We start from the raw sequence: 13,035 nt of genomic DNA on the forward strand, positions 1-13,035 counted from the left end.
AGACAAGTCAGGGCAATGTTTGAAAGTACCCCTTCCCTACTGAAAAATCCAGCTAAGACCAGCATAAGCTGGTTTTAGCTGGTTTAAGGTGGTTTACGCTGGTCCTCCCAGCCTGACAAAACTGGTCATGCTGGTGGGCCAGCTGGTCTTTCAGCCTGACCAGCTAAGTCCAGCTAGACCAGCTTAAAAAGTGACCAAAACACAGCTAGACCAGCTTGCTACACCAGCAAAACCAGCTTCCTACACCAGCAAAACCAGCTAAAACCAAGCTGGAGACCAGGTAAAACCAGCTTATGCTGATCTTAGCTGGATTTTTCAGTAGGGTTTTGTGATCACAACACCTGTTACTTCATAGCTAGACTGATCAAAATGGTCTTAACCTTTCTAATCAGAAAATAAATTGAGTGTGGACCTGCACAGAGACATGAAACGGGTTTATGGCTTTGACTTAAAGACATTAAGGAGATCTTTAAAAGCAGTTAAGATCTATTTTAACGGTTGAACGGTTGGGTTTATGTATATGTGTGTGTGTTCATCCAGGCATGGTCATGGAAGGAAACCGTGCTGGAATCGGGAACATCAGGACGTTATACAGTGGAGACCGTGAGCACGGAGGAGGGCGTCATCTCGACCCTCACCATGAGCAACATTGTCCCCGCTGACTTTCAAACCATCTACAACTGCACAGCCTGGAACAGTTTCGGCTCGGATACGGAGATCATTCGCCTCAAGGAACAAGGTGAAAGTCGTGTGCTTCGAGTATACGTGTTAGTTTTATAACTCGTGTAAAACGTGCACCACCGTGATTTTTAGAGCATTAGGGTAAAGACATAATGATAGTCAGTTTACTCAGCTAAATGTCACCTGCGTTAATCTGTGGATTTCCTTAATGAAATTCCTGCATATTCGGAACGTCCGTTTGTAGTCTAATTTAAACAGCCCTTAATCCCATTTACTTGCTTTAAGGATTTCTTTGAAATATTAAAGTGGTATTTTTTATTCAAATACTGGCCTATTTTCCTCCAGTAAAGTCAACTCCCAAGATGCAAAGCTGAATTATTCAAAGAGGTCGGTTCATCCCAGTAGGATTTAATCAAAGAACGCGACTTCATTATGTCTCCTCGAGTGACAAACAGCTCCCGATCCGGACACGCGGGTGCTATCGCCGCTTGTCTGATGATCCCAACGGTGTTGTGTTCTCCTCAGGGTCTCTGCGCTTGGCCGTCATCATCGGGGTTGCAGTGGGAGCTTTCCTGGCTCTGATCGTCCTCATTGGGACCCTTGGGGCTTTCTGCTGCGCAAGACTGCAGAGAAGTAAGTGAGCTCGTTGTTTCGACAGAAACAAAAAAAATAGAGACTGCACACCCCGCATGTCCACAGAGACACACGCAGATTTTACACACAACTTATAATGAAGCCATAGCCATACTTGCATTGCCACTGTAGTGTTGAGAAGTAACTGACTGAAAGCTGCAACCTTTGTAACCTCTCTATCGCCATCTCTGTTCAAAACATAAAATTGCAAGCTACTTTATTTATGTTTAAGTTGGTTGAAATCACCATCAAACTGACATTTCCTGCAAAATCATTGCTTACACAAATTATAAATCATATTATAAACTTAAGTTGGTTAGAAAGCTTGGCAACTTCTGACGGTGACAGTGACCGTTGGTGAGCTGAAGTTGTCGGTCCACACTGTAATAATGATTAGTTGACTTTATTTAACATTTTCTCCGCCATTGAAGATTTATCTCGTCAATTAAGAGAAAACATTTTCATAAAAAATGTGTTCCTGATGTTTTATGATAATCTGTAATACGGCGATTATCCACTAGATGGCGCACTTATGCAGGGTTCACACCAGACGTGATAGAGGTGCAAAGCGCAAGTGATTTACAAGTTAAGTCAAAGACGCTAATTGGCATCCTGCGGCGGTTTACGTGCGGAACGCACAGAAGGCACGGTGCGGATGGCGTATTCCACACAAATTGAGCATTGCTGCGGGAAACGCGTGAATCGTAACTTCGCCGGATTTCCGCGCCGCTGTAATAGTGACGTGATTTCAAGAACCCCCTTCCATGGCGCAAATTTATGTGTGAATGTCTCGAATGACTAGATTTTCACGCGAGGCTTTTACGCGCTAATGAAGCGAGTAAACTCAAATGTTCAGGCATCCAACTACGTGCGAATAGCGCGTTTTTGCCACCTCTACCATGGCTGGTGTGAATGCACCGTTACTCAATTTATAAAAAACTGAAGCAAAATAAATATTTACTAATTTTAAACTCTGTGTATGTTTTGATAATCGTTCCGAATCTGATATCTAACAAATTTCCTTTTTTGCTAAAAAAATTTATTTTTAAAGAAAAATACCCATATTTAAGAGTTTATAAGCAGAAAAAATATATATATATAGGATGAAAAGTTTGTTTATTGTTTGTTTGAAAGCAGAGGGTCTGTTACGTTTGATATATTTGTATGTTTATATATATTTTTAGAAGAACATTTTCCTGGAAGGCATTTTGTGAAACTTTTGTGAAAATCACAAAAAAATGCTGGCGACAACTTTTCAAAAAAAAAAGGCTGGCGGGGAATGAGTTAAAAAACTATTAAGTAAGCAATTTCCATACTGTTACGTATCTGGTATGCAAGGTTGTTTTGATGTATGTGGTTGCCTATTGTATACCTGAGGATACTGTATGTAACAGTATGGAAATTGCTTTTTTTTTAACGCAACGGCTTTAAATTTTTATTTTTTTTTTAATAATAATTTTTAGAGTGCAGCAACTTGACAAAGTAAAAATAGTTAAAAAAGTTTAACTTTTGCAAATTATGATCGACTTTCATGAGCGACTACCAACAAGAGTCTCTCTTCATTTACTGCAGTGGAAGACCACATTAAAAGAGACACAGCGACAAAGTTGTAAGCGGTATGCATGCAGCATTAATGTTGTACATTAGGCTAAAGAGGTAAAGACACAGTTTTGAACATAAGCAATGTTCTATTATGCACTTACCTAATAGCTATTTTTTGTTTATTTTCATCCAAAAAAAGTTACAGATTGCAGCTTTAAAGTATGATGCGTTTTGGTGAATGTTCATTCGTAGAGTTCACTTTAAAAAAGTATGAATATTTATGTAAATCATTGCACAGTAATGTTTTTAGAAATCCCTTTGAAGCATTTTTATGGTTTTGCTAAATTAATGTTTAGTTCAGTACCGTTATTTATTTCAGTATTTTTGGCTCGATTATGCAAATGAGGTTGTTTTCGGTTTAATAGTAGTATTTAGTGTAAATTCATCATTTTAATTGTGGAAATCACTGTAATTGAGATCCTAATTTTTCCAGACATTTTTTTTAAAGTAGCTGAAATTGCTAACCGGTTTATGCCATGTAGACAAAATGCGGAAGGCTCTCTCATTTTAAAGTCACTTTGGATAAAAGCATCAGCTAAATGAATAAATGTAAATATACTTATCCAGCATTCATAACTTGTAGCGTAGCTACACTTTGTCATATAGTAGCTCGACTGTAGCTTAACTGCTTATCATTACGAATAACTCTTAGCTTGGCAGGTGTTTTAAAAGTAACTTCCTTAACACTGTACCACAGGATGATAAAAACGCACCAGCACCTCACTCACGTCTACGAAAAAGTTTATCTCAGGTCTTTATTGTCTTATCTTTCCTCTGCAAATGTCTGAAACTGAAGTGATTGTCTCTATTAGCTGTGAGGTCTTGCTCTATACCAGCAAAAGCCATTTCAACTAAAAAGCTAGGACTATAAAGACCTCATATTGAGCGATTTTTCTTTGTCCACAGAAGACATGCACCTGGTGATGTCATCACTCCCAGTGTCCCTCTCTTCCCGACAGCGAGAGATCTCTGGCACGTTAAAGAGTGAAAGTAAGCTCCTATGTGTGTCCCTTTTAAATAATCAGCCACAATCTAGCCAAGGCGAGGGTTCAAGCGTGTGTAAATCTCGCTCATTGGAAATTGTTTGATGTGTCTGTTTGTTGTATGGCTGTGGCTAATCAGAACGTTTTTCAGCAGATCTCAAAGGAGTGGTAACGTCCAAGAACGACATCCGGGTGGAGATTGTGCATAAGGACCATAATGCAGCGAGAGAACCGGAGGATCACAGCAACATGAAGCAAATGATGGTGAGATTGAATTTCTGAAAAACCAATGAACATCTTCACTCCTGATTCAACATCGACTGGGATGTGTGTAGTCACGACACCAGAGAGCCTCCACTAGACAGTCTGAATGAAATCCAATCACAAGTGGTCACTGGAGACACATCTGAGACACATGCTTTATTTGAGGCGTAAACGGCAGTCTGTCTCGGCTGACCGCCTGTGATCGGATCACACAAAATGTGTCTTAGGCCGGAAACATTCGGCACTGCATGTGCAAGTGTTGTTGTACACAGTTAGGGACAGATTTACTAAACAGAGCAAATTAGCATGAGAGTGCAATTCCAGCATAGTATACATTTTTAAACACAAACCCTCCTCCTGCTTTTTCAGCGCTAATTTTTCACTTTAGTAAATCCTGCCAGTAGGTTTTTTTAACACCAAAATAGGAAATTGCGCAAGTTATTAGTAAATCTGGCCCTTAATGTATATGTTCATGCATTATTTTGGTGAGGTAGTGAGATGTCTGTGCAACATATTCCCGCAATGTTATAAATTGCAACTGGACATATTTTGTGACACACCTGAGTTTGCATGGCTAGAAGTGTTTAATCTTCATGTTTACTTTTGTGTTCTTGTAGCGCAATTGATAGAGCATTGTGTTAACGATGCAAAGGTGGTGGGTTCGAATCCCAGGGAACACACATATGGCGCTTTTAGTACCCGATACTTTTTTTTAGTACCACCTCGGTTGAGGATCCAAACATGCCATAATGACACTAAAACGTAATGTGTAACAGTGCAGCTCACTGATTGGTCAGAGAGAATCGCAGATACGGCATCATTGCTAAACGCAAGATTAGCTTACCCTCGTGTACCATCGAACAAACCAAGTGATGTCTTCATCTGTGCTTTGTTGTACAAGTTCCCAAACTCCATTTTTAGTCGTAAAAAACATTCACATGCCATCGATATGCTCCGTTGCTCCTTTCTTGAGTCCCACCCACTCTGAAACAGCACTAAACTCCAATGGAAAACCAAACTGACCCAATGTAAAGTGAGCTGAGCCCAGCCGTGTCGTACCACACAATGTAAAAGTGCCAATATTAATGAAATGTATAGCTTGACCGCACTGTAAAGGGGGTCGCACACAGGACGCGCACTCAGCGCCACTCCGTTCTAAAGAACTCGAACACATTGCTTTCTATGAGTATACGCCACCTGTCGGCGCCGCCCAGCTACGATTCAGGAAGTTGCTCAAATCCTTGTCGTGTCACAGAGCGACACTCACATAGTTTAACTTTAAATAACATCATATTTGTCCCAGATCATTAACAAATAACATTGGCTGCTAACGTATATTTTGCATTTTGAAGTAGACACTATCTGACGAAGCTCGCGCTATTTAATGTGCACTTCCGGTTTACGATATCTCCGAGTTGTCCTTGACGCAACTCGGCGCGCGACCCCCTTAACTCACTTTGGATTAAAGCATTTACCAATATGTAAATATAATGTAAACATGACGACAGCACAATATACCGAAAAATGCGCGATATACATCACAATATCCATATAGCAGCGGTTTGCAATAACTTCATTATTTTAATACTTTACAAAGTTATGCAGTCAAACTTTTAGTGCAATATACCTACATAGATACAGGTCTTGAAAGTGTTATGCAAAACGTTTTCTGGAAAAAAATCCATATTATGTAGTGTAGGATAATATCATTAAAATTCTAGACTTTTTAAGCACACATGCTAAACTGTTAGCTTTAAATGCTTATATCTTCTGTATGCAAATGTTTATTCATACCAAAATGCTTTTTTGCATAATTGTGTTTAACACATGGAAACGTCTCTGGGTGCGTATGTAACTATTGTTCCCTGAGAAGGGAACGAAACGCTGGGGCTCCCTTGCCATACTTCCTGCGGGCGTCCCTGTAACGCCATCTTTGGCAATATTTCAGATAGCGATTTACGTCACCCTGTCTTTGTCATTAAGCCTCACCATTGGTTGAATTTGATGTAAACATTCAGACGCACTTACCCCTGGAGGCGTCCCCAAAGTGTCACCGCAGTGACGCAGCGCTAGTTCACTCCAAAGGAAACTGTTACCATGTATCTTAAAAGGTAACACGATGTAACCTTGCTCTCACTTAAAATGTGCCCCACATTTAGTCCTTGAATTTGAGGGTATTGGATCTGGAAAGTCCTTGAAAGGTCCTTGAATCTGAAGTTAACTAATGTGTGGGAACCCTGTTTTATGGCAATCCATTTCTCCGCTATTATCCACTAGGTGGCGCTCTTACCCAACTTATAAAACACTAAAGCATCCACTGATCCAAAAGTATATCCATTTATATATTTAAAGAAGAACATTTTCTGGAAGGCAATAAACTTTTGTGAAAATTATAAAAAAGCTTTTTTTAAAATGCTGGCAGGGAAAGAGTTAAATATATTCACTTACTCTATATCGCATTATTTAGCAAGTTATTGTACATCATTTTGTGTTCAATATTGTTTCTTTTGTAACAATTGGTATCAGTGAAGGTCAACAGGTCACTTTACTTCTGGTTGCTTGTAGACAAATCCTACAGTATGTGAGTAACATGAACTTCTCATCCATCTTGCCCACACTCAACTACAATATCTTACAGGAGACCGATCAAAAAACCGCATTGCCTTGACTTCTTTTGGTAGCTCATTTGCATAAAGTTAATAAAAGAGTTACTGGACATGATCACATCACATTGCCAACCTGCCGACCATCAACGCCGCACATGTTGTCAAATGTTGTCTCATTGAAAATTAATGACTTTCAGTTTCTGAGTCGCTGTCAGCATGAACAAGGCTTCATTTTTGTACATCTTTCCTCCAGCTCTCGAATCGCACCACAGAACTGCAACGTTCCTGAACTTTGACCAGGTTTATATCAGACTCAGGCTTGAAGGGAATTTTGTTTATAAGGACAGTGAAGATATACTGTACTCGCTCGCAGGCGGAAATCAATAATGCTTACTTGTGCTTCCACCAAACATCTCTTGCATCATCTCACTCTCTTTCGCCTTTCAGATGGAAAGAGGAGAATTTCAACAGGAATCTGTGCTGAAACAGTTGGAGGTCCTGCAGGAGGAGGAGAGGGAGCTACAGCACATCAAGGTGATGAACGGAGAGATGAACTCACATCTGTCACCATTAAAAAAACCTTAGAGACCTTGCATTCTCCATCACTCGTAAAAAACTGATTTAATACAACGTCATCTCAGCAAATGTAATAATGCAGAACCGAGGCAACTCTTACTTTAAGAGTGCGAGAGTTTCTTTTCTTCTCGATTTCTTTGCGCTTTTCGTACAGAAGGTCCATTACAGAAATGTTCCTAAATGGATACGTTGTCATACTGACTGACTGCATGTCAGATCCGCAGAGCTCGAGTTTTGATTATGTTCTCTGGTAATGGGGCTCAATTGAATACACATGCTAATTCGTTTCATGAAAACTATTTGGCTAGACTTGAGGCTAGACCTTTTGTCGCAGAAATATTTAAACTTTTCAAGGATTTTCATAATCTGATCTTTAAGAAAAATGGCACGAGTGCACTTTTCATTTTGAAGACCTGTTTGAAAAAGTGTTTATCGTAAGCGCTGTTTTATTGGTGACCCTGATATCACAGTGACCTGGGCTGGACTCATTTAATGCTTATTTGACTCGGGCCGGTTAACAACCTCACATCACTCGTTTTCATTTGTCGACCACACCTCTTTAAAATTCAACCTCCATCGTATCAACCTTCAAATACTGAATAAGATTGTGCCACCTATAAGATGTATGATTATGCCGCTTGGCCGTCATCCATGATTCAAAGATGTTCGGCCTTGACTGACTGCAGTGAAAGCTCTATAAACTGCTTTCATTCCTGGAACCCCACCTCAACTACTGAGATTAAAAAAAGGGGTGAGAAAAGAGCGAGAGATACGTGTTATCTATACAGAAATTGTCCAAAAATAAATTTTATGGAGATTATTTCGCATATTTAATGCCGACACGAATCGTCAGGGCCCATTTAATTAGCTGATAACAGGATTTGACTGTTTATGCTGGAGATGACTGTTTCACACCACTAAACCATGTAATCTTCTTAGCGTGGGACAGTTATCAGTCTGTTCCCTAATTTCCATGTCAGGCCGCCTATAATTAGTGCGAGCTGAACTTGACCTTGGCTTTGTAGAGCTTACAAATACGTGAGAATAAAATCACAGGTTTTACGCTTTCTCTCTGCCTTTTTGCTTTTATTGCAAAGCAGATAGTGTATAAGGTTACTTTGCTTTATAATAAGAGTGATGCTGGGCAAAATGGTGTGAATTTAATCATTCCTGCATATAGATTTGAGATAAACAGAATGACTGGTTGACAAAAGCTTGATGAAAACAGAAGGAAAATATCAATAAACAATGAGAAAAATAGGAGATTCACTTGGGGCGTTTTTCCAGACAGGTCTTAAAGGGATAGTTCAGCCAAAAATGAAAATGACCCCATGATTATATACTGCCACACCAAGAAAAAGGCATTTAAAAATTTTTTTGTTTGCATTTCTTATCTCTTTTTGTTGCTAGTTAACGCACTCAATGTATTTTTTTTCAACACATCCCATCATTTTTTAAATATCGTCCTCTACCAAATGGTTGATATGTCACTTAATGGAAATCAGAAAAAATGAACTATAATTAAAAAAAAATAAAACATAATCAGAATAAAATAGTTTTGTATATTAAATATTCTTTATTTATTGAAGTATAAATAATTAAAATATTTTAGATTTTCCCAGAATTTTAACCAGGAAATGAAATGTTTTCTTGTTTTTTTAACAATAAAAAAATAACTAAAAGTAACAAAAATAAAGACATTACATTCTTTCTGCATTCAAATCCTAAAAAAAGACGGCAAAAGATAGTCATACAATGGCATTTTAGGCTTTTTTAATTCAAGAAACACACTGTCAAGTGTGGTAGTGCTACAGGATTTTTTTCTTTCTTTTTTAAGATAAAAATGTATTTGTAAATCAACAATGCTGTGTAGAGTAAGCCAACATTAGAAACAATCCTTCAAACAATATAAAACATCGTTTAAGAAGTAATTTCAGATTAAATAATCAGTAATTATGATTTCCATACATTAATTATATGAATTCATTATATTTATTTAAAAAAAATCCAGAAGTGGCAAAAAAAACATATACTTAAGAAATTATCTCAATATATTCCAAAAGAAATAACAACAGCTGTGTCATATTCATGCTGTGAATGACCAGAAATATACATTTCTCATCAAATAGTACTGCAGAAATGGATGATCTAAAAACATTACCTTAGCTTTTCTACATCTTCCATAAAGTGACAAATCAACCGTTTGGCTGAGCACGATTTGAAAAATTATTAAAAACATACATGCATGTTTTTTACGGAAGCCGAGAAAGGCTATGCAGCATTATTATTTTGGCTTGCTTGTTTTCTCGTGATCATGACTTAATTTTTCGTTAGCTCGAGATAACAAAAGTTGTTTTCTCGTGATCTCGACATAACAAAAGTTGTATTCTTGAGATGTGATTATAGCTTACGTGTACTCGATAGAACGTGTTGTTTTGTTTGTAAACAGCAATTGAAGATAGAAACGTGTAAGGTATTACTTTAGCGATGGTCCCTAAATTCACGAACCGTCCAATTTTAATTATTTATTCAGTCTATCGGCTACACATTAGCTACACGTAACACCGAAGACCCCAGCTTATGCATTAGCAGTCCTCTTCAAAATGCACTAAATATTATAGACAGGAAATTACATTATGACATTTGGATTATCATGTCAGGATAACGAGAAAACTTTTGTTTTCTCGAGATCACAAGAAAGTAAGTTATGATCACGAGAAAACAAGCAAGCAAAAATAATAATAGTGCATGTCCTCTCTCTACTTCCGTAGTTTTTTATGGCAACAAGTAACATAATTTTGTAAAGTTAGGGCTCTTACAGTGTAATATGTCAAAAAAATATCCTTTCCTTGCAAAATTTCAACAAGAACAGTTTACATGGCAGCAGGAGTGATTTCTTTCTCTCTGACATCCATCTAAGAAGATGTGTTGTGACAAGTGCTGTTGATTGACACGCTGACACCTAGTGGATTTTTTTGGCATAACGTAGCTCAACTAAAAAGTAGAGATGGCTCAATCAGCTTGAGTCAAGTTAGGTACTCCTCTCAATAAAATATAGGGACTTTTTTAAAAACACAATTGGTGTTAAATAAAACAATTGTCACCCTAACTATTTTTCAAACAAAATTGCATTGATTGCCCTCAGAAGTCCCTTATTAACCCCCGTGTGGATTATTTCTGTCAAAATGATGGATGGACTTTTCAAATCAAAAGCACCATTTACTACCATTTTAAAGCTTAGAACAGCCAAGATATTTTTTAATGTAACACTGATTGTGTTTGTCTAAAAGAAATTATCATATACATTGAGGATGGTTTGAGGGCGAGTAAATCATGGGTTAATTTTTATTTTTGCCTGAACTATCCCTTTAAGATTAGTCCAAGACTAAAATGCATATTTGAGGCGTCTTAATTTAAAACAGACATAACTTAAAACATATCAATGTCATTGTTTTATCTCAAGATGCACACCAGTAATGTTTTATTTATTTTTAAGGTATGCTTGTAATGTCCTAAATAAAGGCCTAGTCCTGGTTAAATCTTAACCCTGTCTGGGAAACCACCCCATAATGATTAATTTAGTACTTTGAGGCCAAATTCACTAAACATATATTTCATATTTTAGCTCACTATGTTTCTAATTTCTTTAGTAATTTCTTTAATAAATCAGACGTTGCAGAGAACATTGCAAATAAACTGTGAAAAATCTACAGCTATTTATTTTTCAGTGAATTCCCTGAAGTGTCTTAACAGTGATAAAGATTTTGTTTTGTTGATGATAATGCTGAACGCTTTCTTGTTTACACAGATAATTACATTTCTGTCTTTTTGTCTTATTCCTCAAAGGATCCAACGAATGGATACTACAGCGTCAACACCTTTAAGGAACAGCAGACCCCGACCATATCTCTGACGGGCAACCAAAACGCAGAGGTTCGAAACCCCGGCACGGCCACCCTCGGAAAGCACCGCGTGCCCACCGGCATGTCGTACACCAACATCTACAGCACTTTAGGCGCCGGCCCCAACCGCCTCTACGACTACAGCCAGCGGTTCGTACTGGGCATGGGCAGCAGCTCCATCGAGCTGTGCGAGCGAGAGTTTCAGAGAGGATCTCTCAGCGACTCCAGCTCGTTCCAGGACACGCAGTGCGACAGCAGCGCCAGCAGCTACAGCAAACAGGACGGATACGTGCAGTTCGACAAAGCCAGCAAAGCCTCCGTCTCATCCTCTTCTCATTACTCACAATCGTCCTCCCAAAACTCGGACCTGACTCGACCGCTGCAGAAACGAATGCAGACGCACGTTTAATAGCTTTCGGACGAACGCTTGAGGTGAGTCACTCATGCTTCACGCGTCTTCTGCGATCCGTTCTCTGCGTAGACCCGATTCAAGCATTTTAGCTTGGAAAGACGACGGCAACATCTCGGCCCTATTTTCTGTATATTTCGACAAAACTACCGTGTTTTTAGATAACACAAGTCTCATGTGCTTTCTGAAAGACTTGAAACTATTTCGGATTTCATAACATGACAATCAGGAGTCCAGCCACACAATTGCCATCGACTGTCACAGCGAACTCGACGCGATCCAGCACTTGGCACTCGGGACAAACTTGGGCCGTCGCAGTTTTTCTGCTTTTGTCCAAAGCACAATAGTGCCAACTTTAAGTGTTGATCAAGAGATCGTAACCAGGATGAATTGTCTTCTGGAAGTCGATACTAAAATCATCATCATTCTGTGCTTTTCTATAAACACTGTATATATTTCGATTGTGTGCACTAAACTCTTTTCGCGGTCTCTCGTCTTTTAAATTTTGTGCTTTGTTTTTTTTTAATGCATTACGGGTGTGTTTAAAAAAAATGCACACAGCCAAACTGCATGTGTGGAGAGTTCTTTAAGAGCTTTACCGACATGGACAACGCAGTGTTTACATACACGTACCAGAGGCCAGAATGTAGATCTGAAAACTTTCTTTCTTGAAATCTTATTTAACGCCTTTTAAATGTGAGCCGATCATTTACTCGTTGTTAATATATGAGTTTACGTACATGCACTTCCTGTGAATTCACACATCGTTACGTTGTACCTCTGCCAATGTGTTGTTGTGTTTTTACACATCTGTGCTCGAATCCCACATTGTAGTGGGGAATTTGTGTATTGTTTTCGACGTCGGGTTTATTTTAAGGCTGCCATATGTTGTAAGCTCACTGTTTTAAGTAAGCTTCTGTTACCCGCAGCCCTTCGAATGTCTGACGTTAACGTTTACACGGTTTAATCGATGCGGTGAGCGCCTCCCGCCTGCAGATTGTTCCGGGTGAGACTTTGATTCGAGCTGTGCATCAGAGCAATTACATTGATCAAATAATCATGATTACAAAATAAGTGTTGAATAAAACAGTGTGGAAAAGAGCTTCTTTGGTCATTATAGATGAGACGCACCATCTCTGTGCCCTCCATCTGATGTTTTTAAAGATAAGGGTGGGACGTACTGTCAGATCAGATGATGGTAACACAGAGACATCTTTCATGCACCCACTTACCATACTGATGATACATTATTAATGATTTAAAGGGCCATTGCGCCCAAAAATAAAAATGCTGCCGTTTGCTCATCCTCATTGTCGTTCCAGACCTGTGTGAATTGATTTGTTTTGCAGAACACAAAAGGAGACGGTTTAATTGAATTA

General features: G+C 38.7%; 1 protein-coding gene across 10 annotated transcripts in view; it reads left to right on the forward strand.

Moving 5' to 3' along the window:
• The window catches only part of kirrel3a (kirre like nephrin family adhesion molecule 3a), a 258,127-nt gene extending 245,370 nt beyond the window's left edge, over window positions 1-12,757 (forward strand). For 5 of the 10 annotated variants that reach the window (XM_073874487.1, XM_073874485.1, XM_073874486.1 and 2 more), the window contains 6 exons: window positions 541-739; window positions 1,207-1,314; window positions 3,823-3,906; window positions 4,051-4,163; window positions 7,217-7,303; window positions 11,192-12,757. In XM_073874487.1, coding sequence (XP_073730588.1) covers window positions 541-739; window positions 1,207-1,314; window positions 3,823-3,906; window positions 4,051-4,163; window positions 7,217-7,303; window positions 11,192-11,656 — 1,056 coding nt within the window. In that variant the 3' untranslated portion in view covers window positions 11,657-12,757. The remainder of the gene's footprint in view (window positions 1-540; window positions 740-1,206; window positions 1,315-3,822; window positions 3,907-4,050; window positions 4,164-7,216; window positions 7,304-11,191) is intronic. The other 5 variants (XM_055207838.2, XM_055207839.2, XM_055207837.2 and 2 more) reach the window with 5 other exon arrangements.
• The last annotated feature ends 278 nt before the right edge of the window (window positions 12,758-13,035 follow it).

Source organism: Misgurnus anguillicaudatus, chromosome 12, assembly GCF_027580225.2.
Source record: "Misgurnus anguillicaudatus chromosome 12, ASM2758022v2, whole genome shotgun sequence".
NCBI classification, from domain to species: domain Eukaryota; kingdom Metazoa; phylum Chordata; class Actinopteri; order Cypriniformes; family Cobitidae; genus Misgurnus; species Misgurnus anguillicaudatus.